Source organism: Tyto alba, unplaced genomic scaffold (assembly GCF_018691265.1).
Source record: "Tyto alba isolate M040663 unplaced genomic scaffold, T.alba_DEE_v4.0 Super-Scaffold_46, whole genome shotgun sequence".
In the NCBI taxonomy this organism is placed as follows: domain Eukaryota; kingdom Metazoa; phylum Chordata; class Aves; order Strigiformes; family Tytonidae; genus Tyto; species Tyto alba.
This window is the reverse complement of record NW_024881322.1, coordinates 3,504,381-3,518,702: the sequence shown is the minus strand read 5'-3', so window position 1 is coordinate 3,518,702 and position 14,322 is coordinate 3,504,381. Positions and strand designations below refer to the sequence as shown.

Here is a 14,322-nt window from a genome sequence, read left to right as displayed (position 1 = left end):
TGGCGCTCGCTGCAGGAACCGCCTTTGTCCCGCCGGGCCGCCGCCTTCTCCTTCCCCTTCCCCGCCCCTCCGCCGCCGCCCTTTTGCTTTCGCTTTTCCCCCTCAGCTGGCAGCCGGCGGCGCGGCCATGGAGAACGGCGCCGTCTACAACGAGACCACGGAGCCGCAGGCCAAGCCGCCCCGCCGCCCCTTCGGCTGCACCCTGCGGCACCTGCGCGGATGGCGGCTGCCGGCCAAAACGCTCCAAGCGGTGAGTCCCCTCCTCGCCTCGGCCCGGCGGCGCCCCGAGGGAGGAGCGGGGCCAGGGCGGCCCTTGCTGGCCGAACGACGGGCCCACCGCCTCCCCGGGCGGCGGCCGGGGACGTGCCGGGCCTCGCCCCGCGGAATGGCCGCCCGGGGGGCGGCGGGGGCTCCGCGCCGGGGCCGCGCCCGGGGTGTGCGGGGCTCCGGGCGGCTGGGCCCGCGCCCGCCCCGCCAGCGACTGTCGCCCGCGGGCTTTAGGGGTGGCCCCGCTTTGCCACAAGTGCGGCTTCGGGGTAGAAACGGGCGCGTTACGGTCGCTTTAGGGCATTATCATAGCCCTCCTTGTGGAGACTTACAGAATACGTGCACCCATCTGAATGAGGAGATTTTTTTATTGGGAATACTACTGCTGAGCGTCTTCACAGGCCTGTTAGAAGTTCACTGATCTGCTTTATTTTCATAGCATTCTTTTGTAGCCTTTCACTTCTAAATCCCCTTCAGAATATTCCACCCTTCGCAGGCGGGCTGGGGGCCGTACGCAGGATTCGGGGAAACGACTTGTGTCGGTCAGGAGAGGGCCGGCTCCAGCGGAAAGCCTGGCTTCAGGCGTAGCGGGGGCAGAGCCCCCTTTGCTCTTGGTCACTGAAGCTGCGCAGGCTTGTAAATCCGGTGGAAAGCAGACGCGGGGCCTGACGAGCCCGTCGTCTCTACAAATTCGGATTACTTTACGGTGGGGAAGTAACAGGCTTGTTCCTTTTTCGTGTTGTAGCTACAGGAGCAGGTGCTGACATCTGATGGTTGTGCGCGTCGTGCGACCAAGGTTTGGTGCAGCCAGCGTGGCTCAGCGGTGTGCTGTCTTTAGGATTTAAAATCAGAGGGAAGAATCTCACAGGAAACTTGGTATTTTATTCGGAGGGCCCTGCTGGGTGAAAACGGGTGGTACAAGCCTTTGGTTGAACCTCAAGGCAGGGCAGTAGAACTGGGAAGGGCTTGCTGGGCCAGCAGATCTGAACCTCCCTGTCCTCCAGCCCCTTTGTGAGTTTATCGCGTTGCACTGTCAGTGCTAAAATCAGGGAGCTCATTTCTCCCATGATTGGTGGCAGAAAATTGCACCAGAGATGTGCAGTGTTGATGGTGGCCTATTGTATGAGACATCGCAGTGCATCACTTCATGTTGGGCTGTCCTGTGCCCACGGGGAAGGAAAAGGCTTATATTCTGCTTGCTTTTTGCTACATGTAACATTATTACTGAACACATGCAGCAGTTGGGCCCCTGATTCAGACTCCTGTTTGTCCTGTGCTCAGCAATGGGCTCTTCCAAAATGTGGCAGTGCGGCTGCTGGTGAGGACATGAAGAGCATCATTCTTAAGTACTGGCTGGGAGGTAGTGAAACCAACAGTGGGAAAGGGCAGCTGACTGCAAATGTCTCATGCTCTCAGGAATTGTAGGTGATTTCCAACCCTTTCTCGTTACCTCACCATTGCAGAAAAGACGACATTTGTTTTTTAAAGTTTTGTCTCACGCCCAGTCAAAATCCTTGACCAGAAATGTAAGATTCTTGAGTGCTGGTAAAGGTAACGGTAATGCTGCCAAAAATAATGTTTTCGAAGAGTGTTTAAAAAAATTGCACCCAAGAATGCTTTAAATAAATAAATATAATAGGTCATAAACTTTTACTTCATCTGCTGGAGATCAGTAAAGTAAGATCTGCTGACTGTTGCTCCCAGACAAGGAGATCATTTATGTAAGTAGGTTCACTGACTAAAATATTAAAATAAACCATTGCATATGCAAACTTACTGGTGTACCAAATTCTTAAACTGTTTACCTGAACAGAAGCATTATTTTAAAAGCTTTCTAGGTAGGAAAAAGGAAAATTATGATTATGCTAAACAGGATGGATAGCTGCTTGATATGCTCCTAAAGAATCAGCAGTTTATGGCCTGTACCTGTCCTTCAATGAGAAGAAGGAGTTATGATCATTCACCCTCCTAGTTTCCAACAGTTTTTTTTCTCCCGTCTTTGTTTCCCTTTACCAAAATGCACAGATCTTGGAATTTTTGGTCAAAACACTTTAAACAATCCCTAGAAATTACCAGGTGGCAGTTTCAGTGTCTCCAGCAAGAGCAGTGTTCTTATTTTGAGAAAGTTGATTTTTTTTAAATGGTGGTGGTGGTCATTAATGTCTATTAGCTTTGTGTTACAATAGTGATTGTGAGTTGTTATTGGGATTATGCATCGATAATCATCCGTGTGGACTGCAAAACTGTGTATTGCATTCAGAAAATCAGCTGTCTTCATTACAGAAGTGATCAAGTGTTTTACAAAATACTGTGAAATCACCTGAAGAAACCTGGTTTCTATACCTTAGAAATGCTTTTCTTCTGATTAATAATGGCATACATTGTAATCTTAGCCTGTTCTTTTTGGGCAAATAAAATAAGGAATATGTAACTACCAAAAGCATGCTGGGAGGCATGCTTATTGCATGGGCTGCTTCTTATTTTTTTTATATAGGTGGAATGCTTTTGTTAGTCCATGGCTGGTTCAAATTCTGCACAAAGATAAATGTGACAGCGCATATTGTGCCAAGATTGAGGTAGAAACAAATTCTTTCTCAAGCAGGAATACTTGGGATCAGCTGTTGTTTGACTTCAGCCAAAATGCCCTAACTGGAAAGGTAAATTGTAATTCAGTCTTAAACATCTGCTCTTTTTCTGAGCTGTTCACTTCTTATCATAGCCCTCCTTGTGGAGACTTACAGAATACGTGCACCCATCTGAATGAGGAGATTTTTTATTGGGAATACTACTGCTGAGCATCTTCACAGGCCTGTTAGAAGTTCACTGATCTGCTTTATTTTCATAGCATTCTTTTGTAGCCTTTCACTTCTTAAATCTGCTTTAGAAACTTGACACTTGTGTAGAAAATTCCAGCAATAATGTCAGTATCGATGAAAAACTTCTTGCTGGTAAGGGACAGATGAAGAGGTTTAATTTCTGGTGTACATAGGACCGATGTTTAATTTCTAGTGTACATACGGACAGATAGGACTAATAATTTATTTAAAGAAAGAAAGTTAAAGACTGCGTTTCCAACAAAGCTTTTCCCTTTGCAGCAAGCAGTGCGTGCCTGTGGGGCGGTGTGGATTTTCCTGGCTGTGTCCCCGTGCGTGCCCTGGACCGTGCCCAGACCCACCTGCCGGGGTCACCAGCGCTGGCACCGCATCTGCAGCACCGCGGGGCTCTGGGGGGTGGCGGCTGCCTGCTTGTGTCTTCAGGTGTTACCCCGAGCTTCGGGGTGAAAGAAACTCTGCCCGGAAGGTTTGGCTCTCAAGAAAATGAGGCACTACTGAGCTGCCCCTCTTCGCTCGTCATTGACGGCTCGAACAAAAGCAGTAGTGATGTTCTGGGCACGGGGCGCTAGGGATCCTCCGTGGGGTAGGTGGGGAGAAGGCAGACACAAAAACCAGGAGCTTTGGCTCCTTTGTGTGAGCTTGTAGAGGTCTGCAGTCATCTGCTGACGGACAAAGTTGGGTCTGTGGCAGAATAGCTCTTGGGAAACTGAATGAAATGGGGAATCTCCTGGCTTGTTTAAAGCGGCTCATGTATTTACACTGTATCTATCAGCGGGCTGTTACTAAAATGCAGGTGAATAATAGACACCATAATCTTCTGGCTAATCCTAGCAAAAACTTCTTGCTATGCTGTATAGCTGTAATTATATAAACTGAAGTTAGGAACTACTCTTTTAGTGGTATTTAAAACTTTTCTTTTTTTGTAGTAGGACAGCAGAGTAATCCCTTTTGTTTCTCACAATGGCGTGAAGAAGCAAGTGAAGAAACCCAAGGAGAACTCTGGTACTTTATAAACGTGCTGTTGATACGCTACTGTATAATCAAAGTTCTTCAAGACAAAGCTTTTTTAAGGGTGTACTCTATTTTGTTATTCAGCTTATTAATAAAAAATTGAATATTGACTTGGAAAAGTCCCACATAGGACCTCACTTGGTAAATCTCATTTATTTGATGCTGAACTCATTATAGCTACTCTTTGAGTGGGATTTTTTCTACTTGTTGTACACTCAGCAGAGAGGGTTTTTTCAGTTATTTAGCTCATATTATGGTTATCTGGGATAATAAATTCTTTTAGGGGCACGTTTATTTCCTTTCTGCTCCGTTTCATCCCAGGTGAAAGCGACGGCATTCAGTTTTCAGTGCTGATAAAAAGAGCCGGAACTCTATGTGAAAACCTATCTCACACTTTAGCTGACATTCACATTGTGAAAATGTGAAAGTCATTGGGTGCAGCTGTCAGCAAATCTTTTGAAATAATAACAATTAAAAAACCTTAAAAATTGGAAATTCTGAGTTCAGAACGTTCCTCGGACAGCCGTTACGGTCGCTGGTTTAGGTGCGAGGGCTGCCGAGAGGTTTGCCTTGCCAGCCGCTGCGGGGGAGAAGGGAAGTATGTGGAGGCCTGATAGTCATGCCGTTTCCCAGCTTGGGTTCTTTCCCTTTCTGAGGTCCTGTTTACTTTACGTGATTGCAGCGTTTTCAAAACATGATGCTTTGAAGTGCCCTTCTGAGGTCTGGCCTTGGCCTAGCAGGGGGGATTTGCAGTTCTCACATGCTAAAGTGTTGTTCTTCATTTTACTGTCGGAAAACTGAAACCAAAGTCTGGTGGTTATTTTCCAAGAACAATTCTGAACTTTAGAACTTGTTAGGGGATTTTTTTTTTTTAAAGAAGAACTGTCAACATCATTATTGCCCGTGTTCTTTTATTAAAAATACCATCATTGTCTTTATATCCGTCTCAATTTTATGACCGAGTCTGATTCCTACTAATGGTTTTAATTTGGTGAACTCCTCACTACAGGGATCTATAATGCTGTGTCAACTTTATGGGATGAAGGAAACTAGCAAGAGGTGGCCAAAATGAGAGAGCATTTACATTAAGCAACATTCTTTCTTGTACAATAAAATAGTAGAAAATCCAGCAACAGCTGGATGGTGACTGTACAGGAATTAACTCATGTTCTTCCCTTGAAACATAGTGTAGCAGGAAGGTGAACGTAAGCTTCCGCATAGTTTAAACACTGTCCAACGTAGCTTAAACATAAAGTTTTGAATCCTACAAGTACAGCTGAGCTTCTCTCATCACTGGGTCATAAGCACATGAGCTATTATCTACATGAACTTTCTCTGAAGTTTTATCAAGGGAGGTAACGTCGGCTGAAAGTGTTTGGGGAGGTAGCTGACCGTGTCAGTGCTGTCCAGCCTCCCCTCCACCCTGAACCCAAAGGCGTTTAAGTGCAGTTGTAAGTAGCAAGCAATAGCATTTTTGTACATTCTGAGCAGGATGTGTGCTCTCCGTGCTGCCTGCCCCCTCTGCTTCCAACTGGCAGTTGCACTAAATCACAAATGGGGAATCTTGACCGTCTGATCAAGACGCCTGTATTTGGCCGTGTGTGCTCAGCTTACCCGAGTGTAGTTTATTGACCAACTTGAACAGCGAGTATAAACTGGGTCACTATATAATTATTTCTGTAAGAAATTTTCTGTATAATCACTATATAATTATTTTCTGTAAGAAAACAGCACAGAATTTTCCCAGGTTCTTTGTAGATTAAGGATTTTCCTTACAGCTGTCCTTATTCATGTTCATATTGGAGATGTCTATTTGCTGAAGATATTAGAGACATGATCCAACTCAAGCATGTTATTTGTTTGCAGATTCTCTCTCTTCTGGCTGTTATTTGTGAAGAAATTGTGGAGGATTGTATCAAGTGTGCTGGACTTTATTTATTTGAATTCACAAGCTGCAGTGCCTTTCTTTTGAGCCTCCTGATCCTGTGTGTGTATTGCACTGATGTATACGAAACATTTGGGGAAGATAAAGTACAAAGAGTGGTAAGGAATTTTTTTTTTCTAAAACCCAAACTGTTTCTTATAAGTGCTTAAAGACTACTTTGGAATAAAAAGGCTATGCAGAATTAATCTTCTTCTCTATTTAAAGGGTAGATTAAAATAGCCTATAGTTAAAAATTAGTCAAATTTGAGAGTCCCTTTTATATTGACAACTTTTCCAAAATTGTCATGTTGGTTACCTGCAGGATTTTAGGGCTTGTGTGAAAGTCTTTCACGCAGACTAACACTGTGCATATATGTATGTATATGGAACACAGTTTACTGCCAGCATGATACTTGTCACTTGCCTGTTTACCCTATCTATTTTCCTACTGGGTGTAGCCTACCTCCTTTTTGGTAATAATCATACTCATTGCAGTTTATGCTTTTATATTTCAGAAGATCCATCAGTGGCACAGAGTTGCTCTGTAAAGTCAGTAAGATGTTATGACTGTCCCTTCCTGTTTGTCTTCAGAGCAAACAGTAGGTTTTTTTATGTGAAGGTACAGATAAGGCAGTGTAGTAAGATTTGGATGAGCACATTTACTTCCAGGTTTCTGTTTCCCAGGTGTCTTACATAAGGAATAATACTAGCATGGTTGACCTGAGCTTCAATTTCGTTGTGAAAAAGGTTAAATGAAATGAATGAATATTTAAAGAAGACGAAAGGGGGAGTATGTAATGCCGACTCTTTTAAATAGTTGATAACATTGAATGTTGTTTGGAATATAGCTGTAAAATACATTTTTTTTGAAGCTCCCATTATCATCAAAGTTTCAAAGTGTAAATTCACTGGCTGGTTAACTCAGCTGCTGTTATGATGCTTGTTCTTTCTCAGGTAGTATATCCTCAACTCTATAACACTAGGGGTTTTTTTATTTGCAGAACTTTTGGGCCATGCCAGTCATAGGTGTCTGTTTTCTGTTAGCATCAATAGTACTTGCTGCGACCAGCACTGGGTCTGCTGTTGAAAAAGCTGCATGTGTAAGTATTAAAATCGCATCATTTTCTTCGTATTTATCCTGTATGTTAATTTCTCTGCCCTTTAAATCTCGCTCAGTTTGCAGGGAAGAAACTGGGCAGGGAACAGAATTCAGTGCATTGTGACGTCTCGGGAGGAATTAGCTATTTCAGGCCTTCCAGGAACTTACCGTAGGAAACCCGAAGAGCAGGCGTTCCTCAGGATAGCTGGAAAGCTCTGCGTGCCCTTGCAGCTCCCCAGCGTTCGCAGCTTGCTTCTGGGTTCCTCAGGCTTCGCTGCCTTGGCTCCTTCTTGCTCCCCGTGATCTGTCACTGTTTTGACTTTTGCACCTCTCACAGCTGCCCCTGTTCTCCGATATCCTCTCGATTGTCCTGCCCTAATGCCACCCCCCCCGACAAAGTCAGCAAGAAACCATGTATTTTGCCAGGTGTCCTAGAGCATGTGTGGAGAACGCTGCCTGCCAAAGGCTGCGATAAGAGCAGCCGTTTCGTCAGTGACAGAAGTAGTTAGAAGAGCAACAGGGCATGCATCTCCCGGGGAACACTGAAGAGGCTTTGGGATGCTGTGGATCTCACAATTCCTCATGTGCTTGGCGCTTCTTTTGAATACCCTTGGAATTGTGCATATGTGATTTTTTAAAAGATCAAATATTGATTTTATTCCTGAATGAAAAAAAATGAGTTAGGAAATAAAGCAAAATAATTGTTTTCTACAGGCAGCATGAGCTATTAGAGAAACATTTTTGTATAGCCATTGTCTGTGATGTTGATATATTCAGACCTAATGGCTTGAGTATAAAGTCTTTCAGTTTTTTTTTTCTCTGGGATTGGAAAAAAAAAATCTCAACTATTGCGATTTAAGACTTGCTAGTGTCAAATTGCTTTGGGCCAAACCAGTTGTGTAAAATTTTGGTAAATGTTCAAATAATGCATGTGTGTGTTTCCTTGTTTGATAGAAGCTGCAACCTTCTACTTAGCACTGTCTTGCCATAACTAATAATGAAAATGTCATTAACAAAATGGCATTTCACCCTCCCTTGCTGACCCAGTAAGGACTCGCTTAGGCTCTGCAGATCTTGCCTCCCCTCACCTTTCATGTGTTACTCTTCTTCACATAGTCCCTTTAATCAGCAGCTATCTCCTGGATAAATACTCTGCTATACCCCCAATGCCATGCTTCTTTAATAACTAATTTTTGCAATAAAGTGAATATACTTTTACTATTAAGGGCTGTTTAGAACATATTGTACTGTTCGTGCTTGATTAAGAGAATGAGAACTGTAAAAACTTCTGCGTTAAATGTGCTAGAATTATGATTTCTGATCTGTTCCCAATTTAAATGGTACCACTGTTTTAAGGAGGACTGGAAACTTTATATATAAGTGTTATTAAGGTGTGTAAATAGTCCAGAAAATCTCTGCAGACAGTGTAAGAATATTGTTAATGTTCATACATTTTAAAATTATACGTTCCTTTCACTTTCACAGGTGTTTGGATTTCTTGCAAGTGGTGCATTTCTAGCTGAAATTATTATTGAGCGTTTTCACAGTCAGAAGCAAAACGTTGATGGATGCTCTGAAACTCCTGGCAACACTCAGAGTGCCACGGAAAATCAGCCATTGAATAAACAAAGCTAACTCACTGGAATGACTTCATTTTTTTTTGAATGGAGCGAAGTAAAATGAACTTTCAGTGCACTGTAGGTAACCACTTCTGTCTCTTCCTTCTAATCCATTTTGTACGCATTGCTCATCATAAATTGTTATAGATCCTTAGGTCAAGTAACGGCATCTTGAGCATCATCTTCTAAGGCAACTGGTCCTGCCACCTGTCCAGGTGACATACATTAAAAAAACCTTGTGTATAAATAGAGTAACTTGCGGATGACAGCGCGCTGATTTGATTCTGATAGAGGTGACTAATAAAGGTTAATGTGTGATGGATATGAATTCTGAGCTATACCCTAAAGATATTTTCTGTATAAATGGACCAGATATTTCTGTTACAAGTCCTAAGGTAGTACAGCAGAATTCGTTCTTGTGCTTACTGGTCAAACTGTGAATGTAAGAGATACCTACTTGGAGCCTTACAGGAACGCTTATCCTTATGTAAGGGGTTTTAGTTTGTTTTTACTCTTCATATGTCTCAGTTCTGTCTGCGGAGCTCAGTTTAACAGAATAGCAAGCACAGGGGTCTTACAGGGAAGGTAACGTAACGGTATATTAAGGAGAGAGTTTTGCACCCCATGATCGTCAAAGTTTGGACATGCACGCCAGAATCTTCTTTCACATTTTTTTGAAAGCTATAAAAGTTGCAGAAAGAAACTTGAAAAGCCAGCTGTGAGAGGAAGAAGATGAACTATAAATATTTTAATGAAGTAACCCCAGAAGTAGTAATCTGAACATCAGTGGGAAAAATGTTACAGCACATTGGTACTGTCCTGGTGAATATTACTTGCAAGGTTACTATCCTCTGCAGCTTGTTTATGCATAGTTAATGGTAAGTTTTGCCAGAATGGTTATGGACCCCACCACTTTCTTTGTTTATAAATATGGCACTAGCTTAAGACTTCTTGCTACTGGCTAGCTCAGTTGGTAAACAGGTAAATAAGCACTTGTACCCTTGATTTATCTTAAAAGCGACAGGCTGCAGGACTGCAAGAAACACTACTGACACAACAGTGTCAGACAAGTGACACCTATATTAGACCAGATGTGGATGGCTGTAAAAGAAATGAAGTGGTGAAAAGGGAGAAGCAAGACTGCTAGACCTTACTTAAGAGGAATGCCTTCAAAAGTAGAGCAAATTGCCGTAAGCCAGGAGATGTTCCAAAATACCAAAGTAAACGAGAAAAAGCTGATTATGCAAAAACAAATCTTGTTTGAGTGCTCATGGCATTTACCGTGTCTTCCAAGCATTAACTGCATTTCATCAATACCTTACTCTGACAAATTTATAGTCCTGTAGCCTGTTGTGGCAGCATTGAGACTAAGCCCGCCAGAAATTGGCTGAGCAAGCTGTATTTGGGAAAGGATGAGGAAGCTGTTGCAAGACAAAGAACTGTAAAAGATCAGAGTTTTTTTCCAGTGCTGCCACTTTCTGACGGATGCGAGTTGGTGATGTTCTCTCCCAAAGGTCTGAGTCTTAAGCCTAACACTACACTTTGCTTGGAGGATGTAAAATTTTGACAGGTGGTGTGAAGCATCAGGTTTAAGCTGTAAGCTTGGTTTCAGAGCCAGGCATAGAAGACATACTTTTCTTCACAGACGTTCCTGCTTTGTGAAGAAGAAATGCTCTTTGGACTGGCTCTTTTTTTCTTGTATTTATTACTGTCTGCACTAAAACCTGATCTCAGTCTAGGTGTACAGAGTTTGCCGTGGCTGTCTCTGAAAACCGGGTAGCTTAGAGGTGTTCTGTTCACAGGCAGCGTTACTAGTGATACGAAACTTGCCACAACAAGAAATCGCTCTGCTGTGATTTGCAGTCTCTTACTTTGGGGATTGTATCCGTATCTATGATTAACATTCTGAGGGATTTTTTATTTATTTTTTTTTTTTTTTATTGCCCGGGATTCTACTGAATTTGTTTTCATATCAAAATGTCTATAGTCTCTAAATCTTGATCTGTAATTATATGTTGTAAATATAGTACAAGAGTAATATCAGGTGCTGCTGATATTTATTACGCAATGCAGCACCGTGACAGGACTTTTATCTTGAGGTAATTTTTTCTCAGCTTGAAAATATGTGAATAGAGTTCTGGGCTATGGTTGCTTTTTTCTATAGACTTTTCCCCACCTAAATGCTTTGTTATTTGTTATTCCGTTCCTGAACTGGAGGTACTGGTACCGAAAGGGATCTGTAAAGTCACCTCTCTGCCGTGGCCGCCCTATCTATGATAGCTACTGCCGATACTTCAGAGAGAAGGTGACATACAGAGCAAGTTCTTTTTATGAAAAAGTGCCACAAGGAGTTGGTGTCAGCAGTGACTCTGATCTCCTGACCGTTAGGCCTTTTGAAAGAAACACTGCCAACCTTTGCAGAACGGTTTGATGGATTCTCCTACTACATACATGCTGGCATCCCTGGCATGCTTTGGGTTGTTGAAGTGAGGTTTTGGCATATTTTTCATTTGCATTTTAGCTGTTCCACGTGTCACCAGCTGACCAATCCATGTATAAATTTGAAGATCGGATTCCATCTCTGACTGAAAGGGATGCAAGTGTTGCCATCAGCTAATGAAAACGACAAACGTCAGTCTTTGGGAGACTGGTTAGTTCTTCTCCCGTACGTCACAGGATCATACTAATAGGAGGAGTCCTGCTATTCTCTGCAACAGTACATATTGCTCCGCTCCAGATGCTGGTTAGCTGGCATTAAGTCTGTCACACAGAAGTTAAATGCTATCAGCAAGTCACGCTTTGGTTATAGGTTTAAGGCAATTGCTAAATTGTTGCTTCCAAACCAGTTGTTGGCTAACAAAGCAGTTTCTGCACGGTGGTACTATTAATCCCAGGTTCCTTAGTATGAGGAGTTCTTTTTGCTCTGTTCTGAAATAGTTGAGAAGGTTTGCTAGTGCGGATGCTGTTCTCTGCTTCTGTGAAGTCGTTTCCTTAACTGCTTTATCAGCTTCCTAAGGTAAGGGGGGGGTGGGTGACCCTCCTAGCTCCTCTGCCCTCCCAGGCCAGGTGGGGGGAGAGACGTCCTTGCCGCGACGGCTGAGCAGCCTGGTCTCCTGCAGCCTTGACATGGCCCCTTTGATGCTTCTGCTGTCAGATCCAGGCTTGGAGTGTCTGTCTTTTAATTAGACCCATCCCAGAGAATGGCGTTGGAGCCGGATTAAAGGTCTGGTTTTGCAGGAGCTCTGCGCATGTGGCTGGATGTCTCTTACCCCTCCTGTGCTCTGTCAGCAAAGCGGTCTGCTTGTCTCCCAGCCTGCTTCTGATGAAAGCAGCCTACCTCATTTAAACCAGCTAATCTACATAGTTTACACGAAGGTGGCTGATTTTGACTGAAGTGGATTAGGGATTGTTCAGGAGAGTGGTGGGAGCTCTGGCAGAAGTGCTGGTACAAGCAACTGTCTTAAATTTCTTCTTCTGTTTGCAAAGTTACCATCTCTGTACAATCTTAGCTGGTTGTAAAACCTGTGGAAAGAAGCAACTGGCTCAGTACTTCTACCTGGGGATTGTCTTCTCCCTTCTTCACCAGGGTGCTTGGCAGTGGTGCTGCGAGCCTGCTCAGACACATTAAAGGCTTTCGTCTTTTCCCTTGAGCCTGTCCAAAATTATTTAAAGGCTCTGCACCCACTTTCAGGCTTTGTTTACAGTGCCTTGAGAATAGGTGCAGAAGATTCTCTAGGACATGCGAGGACTTGTTGTTAAGTGGCTGGACTGTGAGTTTCCCCTCTGAAAATCTGCGCGGGCATTGTGAAGACTGTGAATGTTAATTTTTGTGCTTGGCGTTTAGCCCACCTGAAAATCACAATTCTACCAGTGCCCTTTGGGTTCTAGATGTGTGAAGGAATTGTGCCTTACTGCTTGCACTCTGCGCTTAAGAACAGCGGGGAAGGCTTGTGGTCTGTTCCAGTTGAGTTCTATGTTTGCACCCTCTAACTTGAAAAAGCAGTGAGCGCTCTCACGCGATTCTGAGCTCTGCACAAGATGTTTTTGCATAATGGCCTTGATGGTGCTCCTCATTTAAATCTGTGCAATAAAAATACCAAGATTTCTACACTGAAGGGAAATAAAGACTTTGTGAAATTTTTGAAAGGATATATAAAAATGTAACAAATCAAGATGCTAATAGTGCCTGTAAGATGGAAATCCATCTTTGTTTTAGTTTATTGCTGTAAGCATAAGCAGTTCCCTAGATAATAAATTTATGCTGTTCAGAACTATCTCTTACTTTTAATACCTTTGAGAATTTAAGTGACTTGTAATGATTATTAAATCAGGATGCTTATACAGTGGTTTTATATATATATATAAAATTAAAATTTTATACAGTTTTGTTGCCTTGAATTTCCATTTAAATAATTTTTATATGCCTAAATATTTTTTGCCATTCTAAACCTGTGGTCTTTTTTAACGTATTATGCTTTTTTGGTCTTAAGAACTTTCTAAAATATTTTGTAATCATTTTTAAAATAAAATATTAGTCAGTAACTTAAGCGTTTCTTGTTTCTGTTGCTATGATTTGGTGTTGCTGTATAGTTCTCCCAGAGCCAGCCATAGGAAATAACATCATTCTTTGTTCCTGGTTTGGAGGAAGGAGCTTGCATTGTGTTTGCCTGTTACTGGGGAAGAGGGTCCAACTTGCAACGCTGGATATTCTCTCTGCAAGTTCCCAGGGGAAAGGTCCGGTAAAGTCAGATTTGCCTCTCACCACAGGGTCCAACCAAACTAGTTTGCAATAGCCTGTCCACCCACTGTGGTGTGTAGGGTACTGCAACAAGCATAATTCAAGTGCTGCTTTCCTGTTGTCTTGATTAGTTAGAGCTGAAAAAAAATTAAGTGGCAGACTTGTCAAAGGAAGGAGCACAAACTAGCAAAAGGTCTTAAGAGCAAATAATTTCTTCTGGTGTAGAAAAATGCAGGTGGCAGTTACTTGGTTGAGTGAGGGTGAACCACTGGGTCATTTAAAAACGTTTGATTGTCGGTAGTAGGGGGCGATGGAAAGGAAATAAACCTGCATGCTTTCTGGCAGGGTGGCTTTGTTGTTCCATAATCCTATATAGATCGCTTACTACCTGGTAGTTGTCTTGTAAAATGGGAGAATGGCACTTTCTTCACTGTTGGCACAGAAATTGGAATGCCACGGTATATTTTTCTTTATATCATAACATTAGAGGTGAAGTTTTCTCTTTGATGAAGTTGCCAGAGCGTAACCGTAAGGATTCGCACGGGAAAAACGTCTCTGATGCTTTTAATTACATTTGAAAACTTGATGCAAGAACACAGTCGAGGCAAAATGGTGTATTAAAAGGGTACACCAGTGGTGGAGTTACGCAGCATGAGAAAATAACTTGGAAGCCCTAAGATTTAATAAAGATGTAATAATTTGGAGCACGACCGCCACAGCTGAAGTCGTGCTATTGCTAAAATCGTGCCAACTCCTCTCTCGGAAGTTAAACTAATGAAAGTTAGCTTACTGGAAATGACCAGAACAGCAGCGGGGCAGAGCACAGGCTG

The 14,322-nt window shown here is 42.9% G+C and overlaps 1 protein-coding gene across 1 annotated transcript; it reads left to right on the top strand.

The window, feature by feature from the left end:
• The first annotated feature begins 30 nt into the window (after positions 1–30).
• CMTM6 (CKLF like MARVEL transmembrane domain containing 6) lies at positions 31–13,301 on the top strand. Its single transcript, XM_042806332.1, has 4 exons — positions 31–250; positions 5,979–6,155; positions 7,038–7,136; positions 8,621–13,301. The coding sequence occupies exons 1-4, from the start codon at positions 128–130 to the stop codon at positions 8,768–8,770; spliced, it is 549 nt and encodes a 182-aa protein (XP_042662266.1). The 5' UTR covers positions 31–127; the 3' UTR covers positions 8,771–13,301.
• Positions 13,302–14,322: the final 1,021 nt, after the last annotated feature.

Bases quoted from the DNA above. Each gene is read 5' to 3' on its own strand.
- CMTM6 (XM_042806332.1), top strand. From the start codon at position 128: ATGGAGAACGGCGCCGTCTACAACGAGACCACGGAGCCGCAGGCCAAG. The intron at 251-5,978 runs GTGAGTCCCCTC...ATTTGTTTGCAG, and splicing joins CGGCCAAAACGCTCCAAGCG to ATTCTCTCTCTTCTGGCTGT. The intron at 7,137-8,620 runs GTAAGTATTAAA...TCACTTTCACAG, and splicing joins CTGTTGAAAAAGCTGCATGT to GTGTTTGGATTTCTTGCAAG.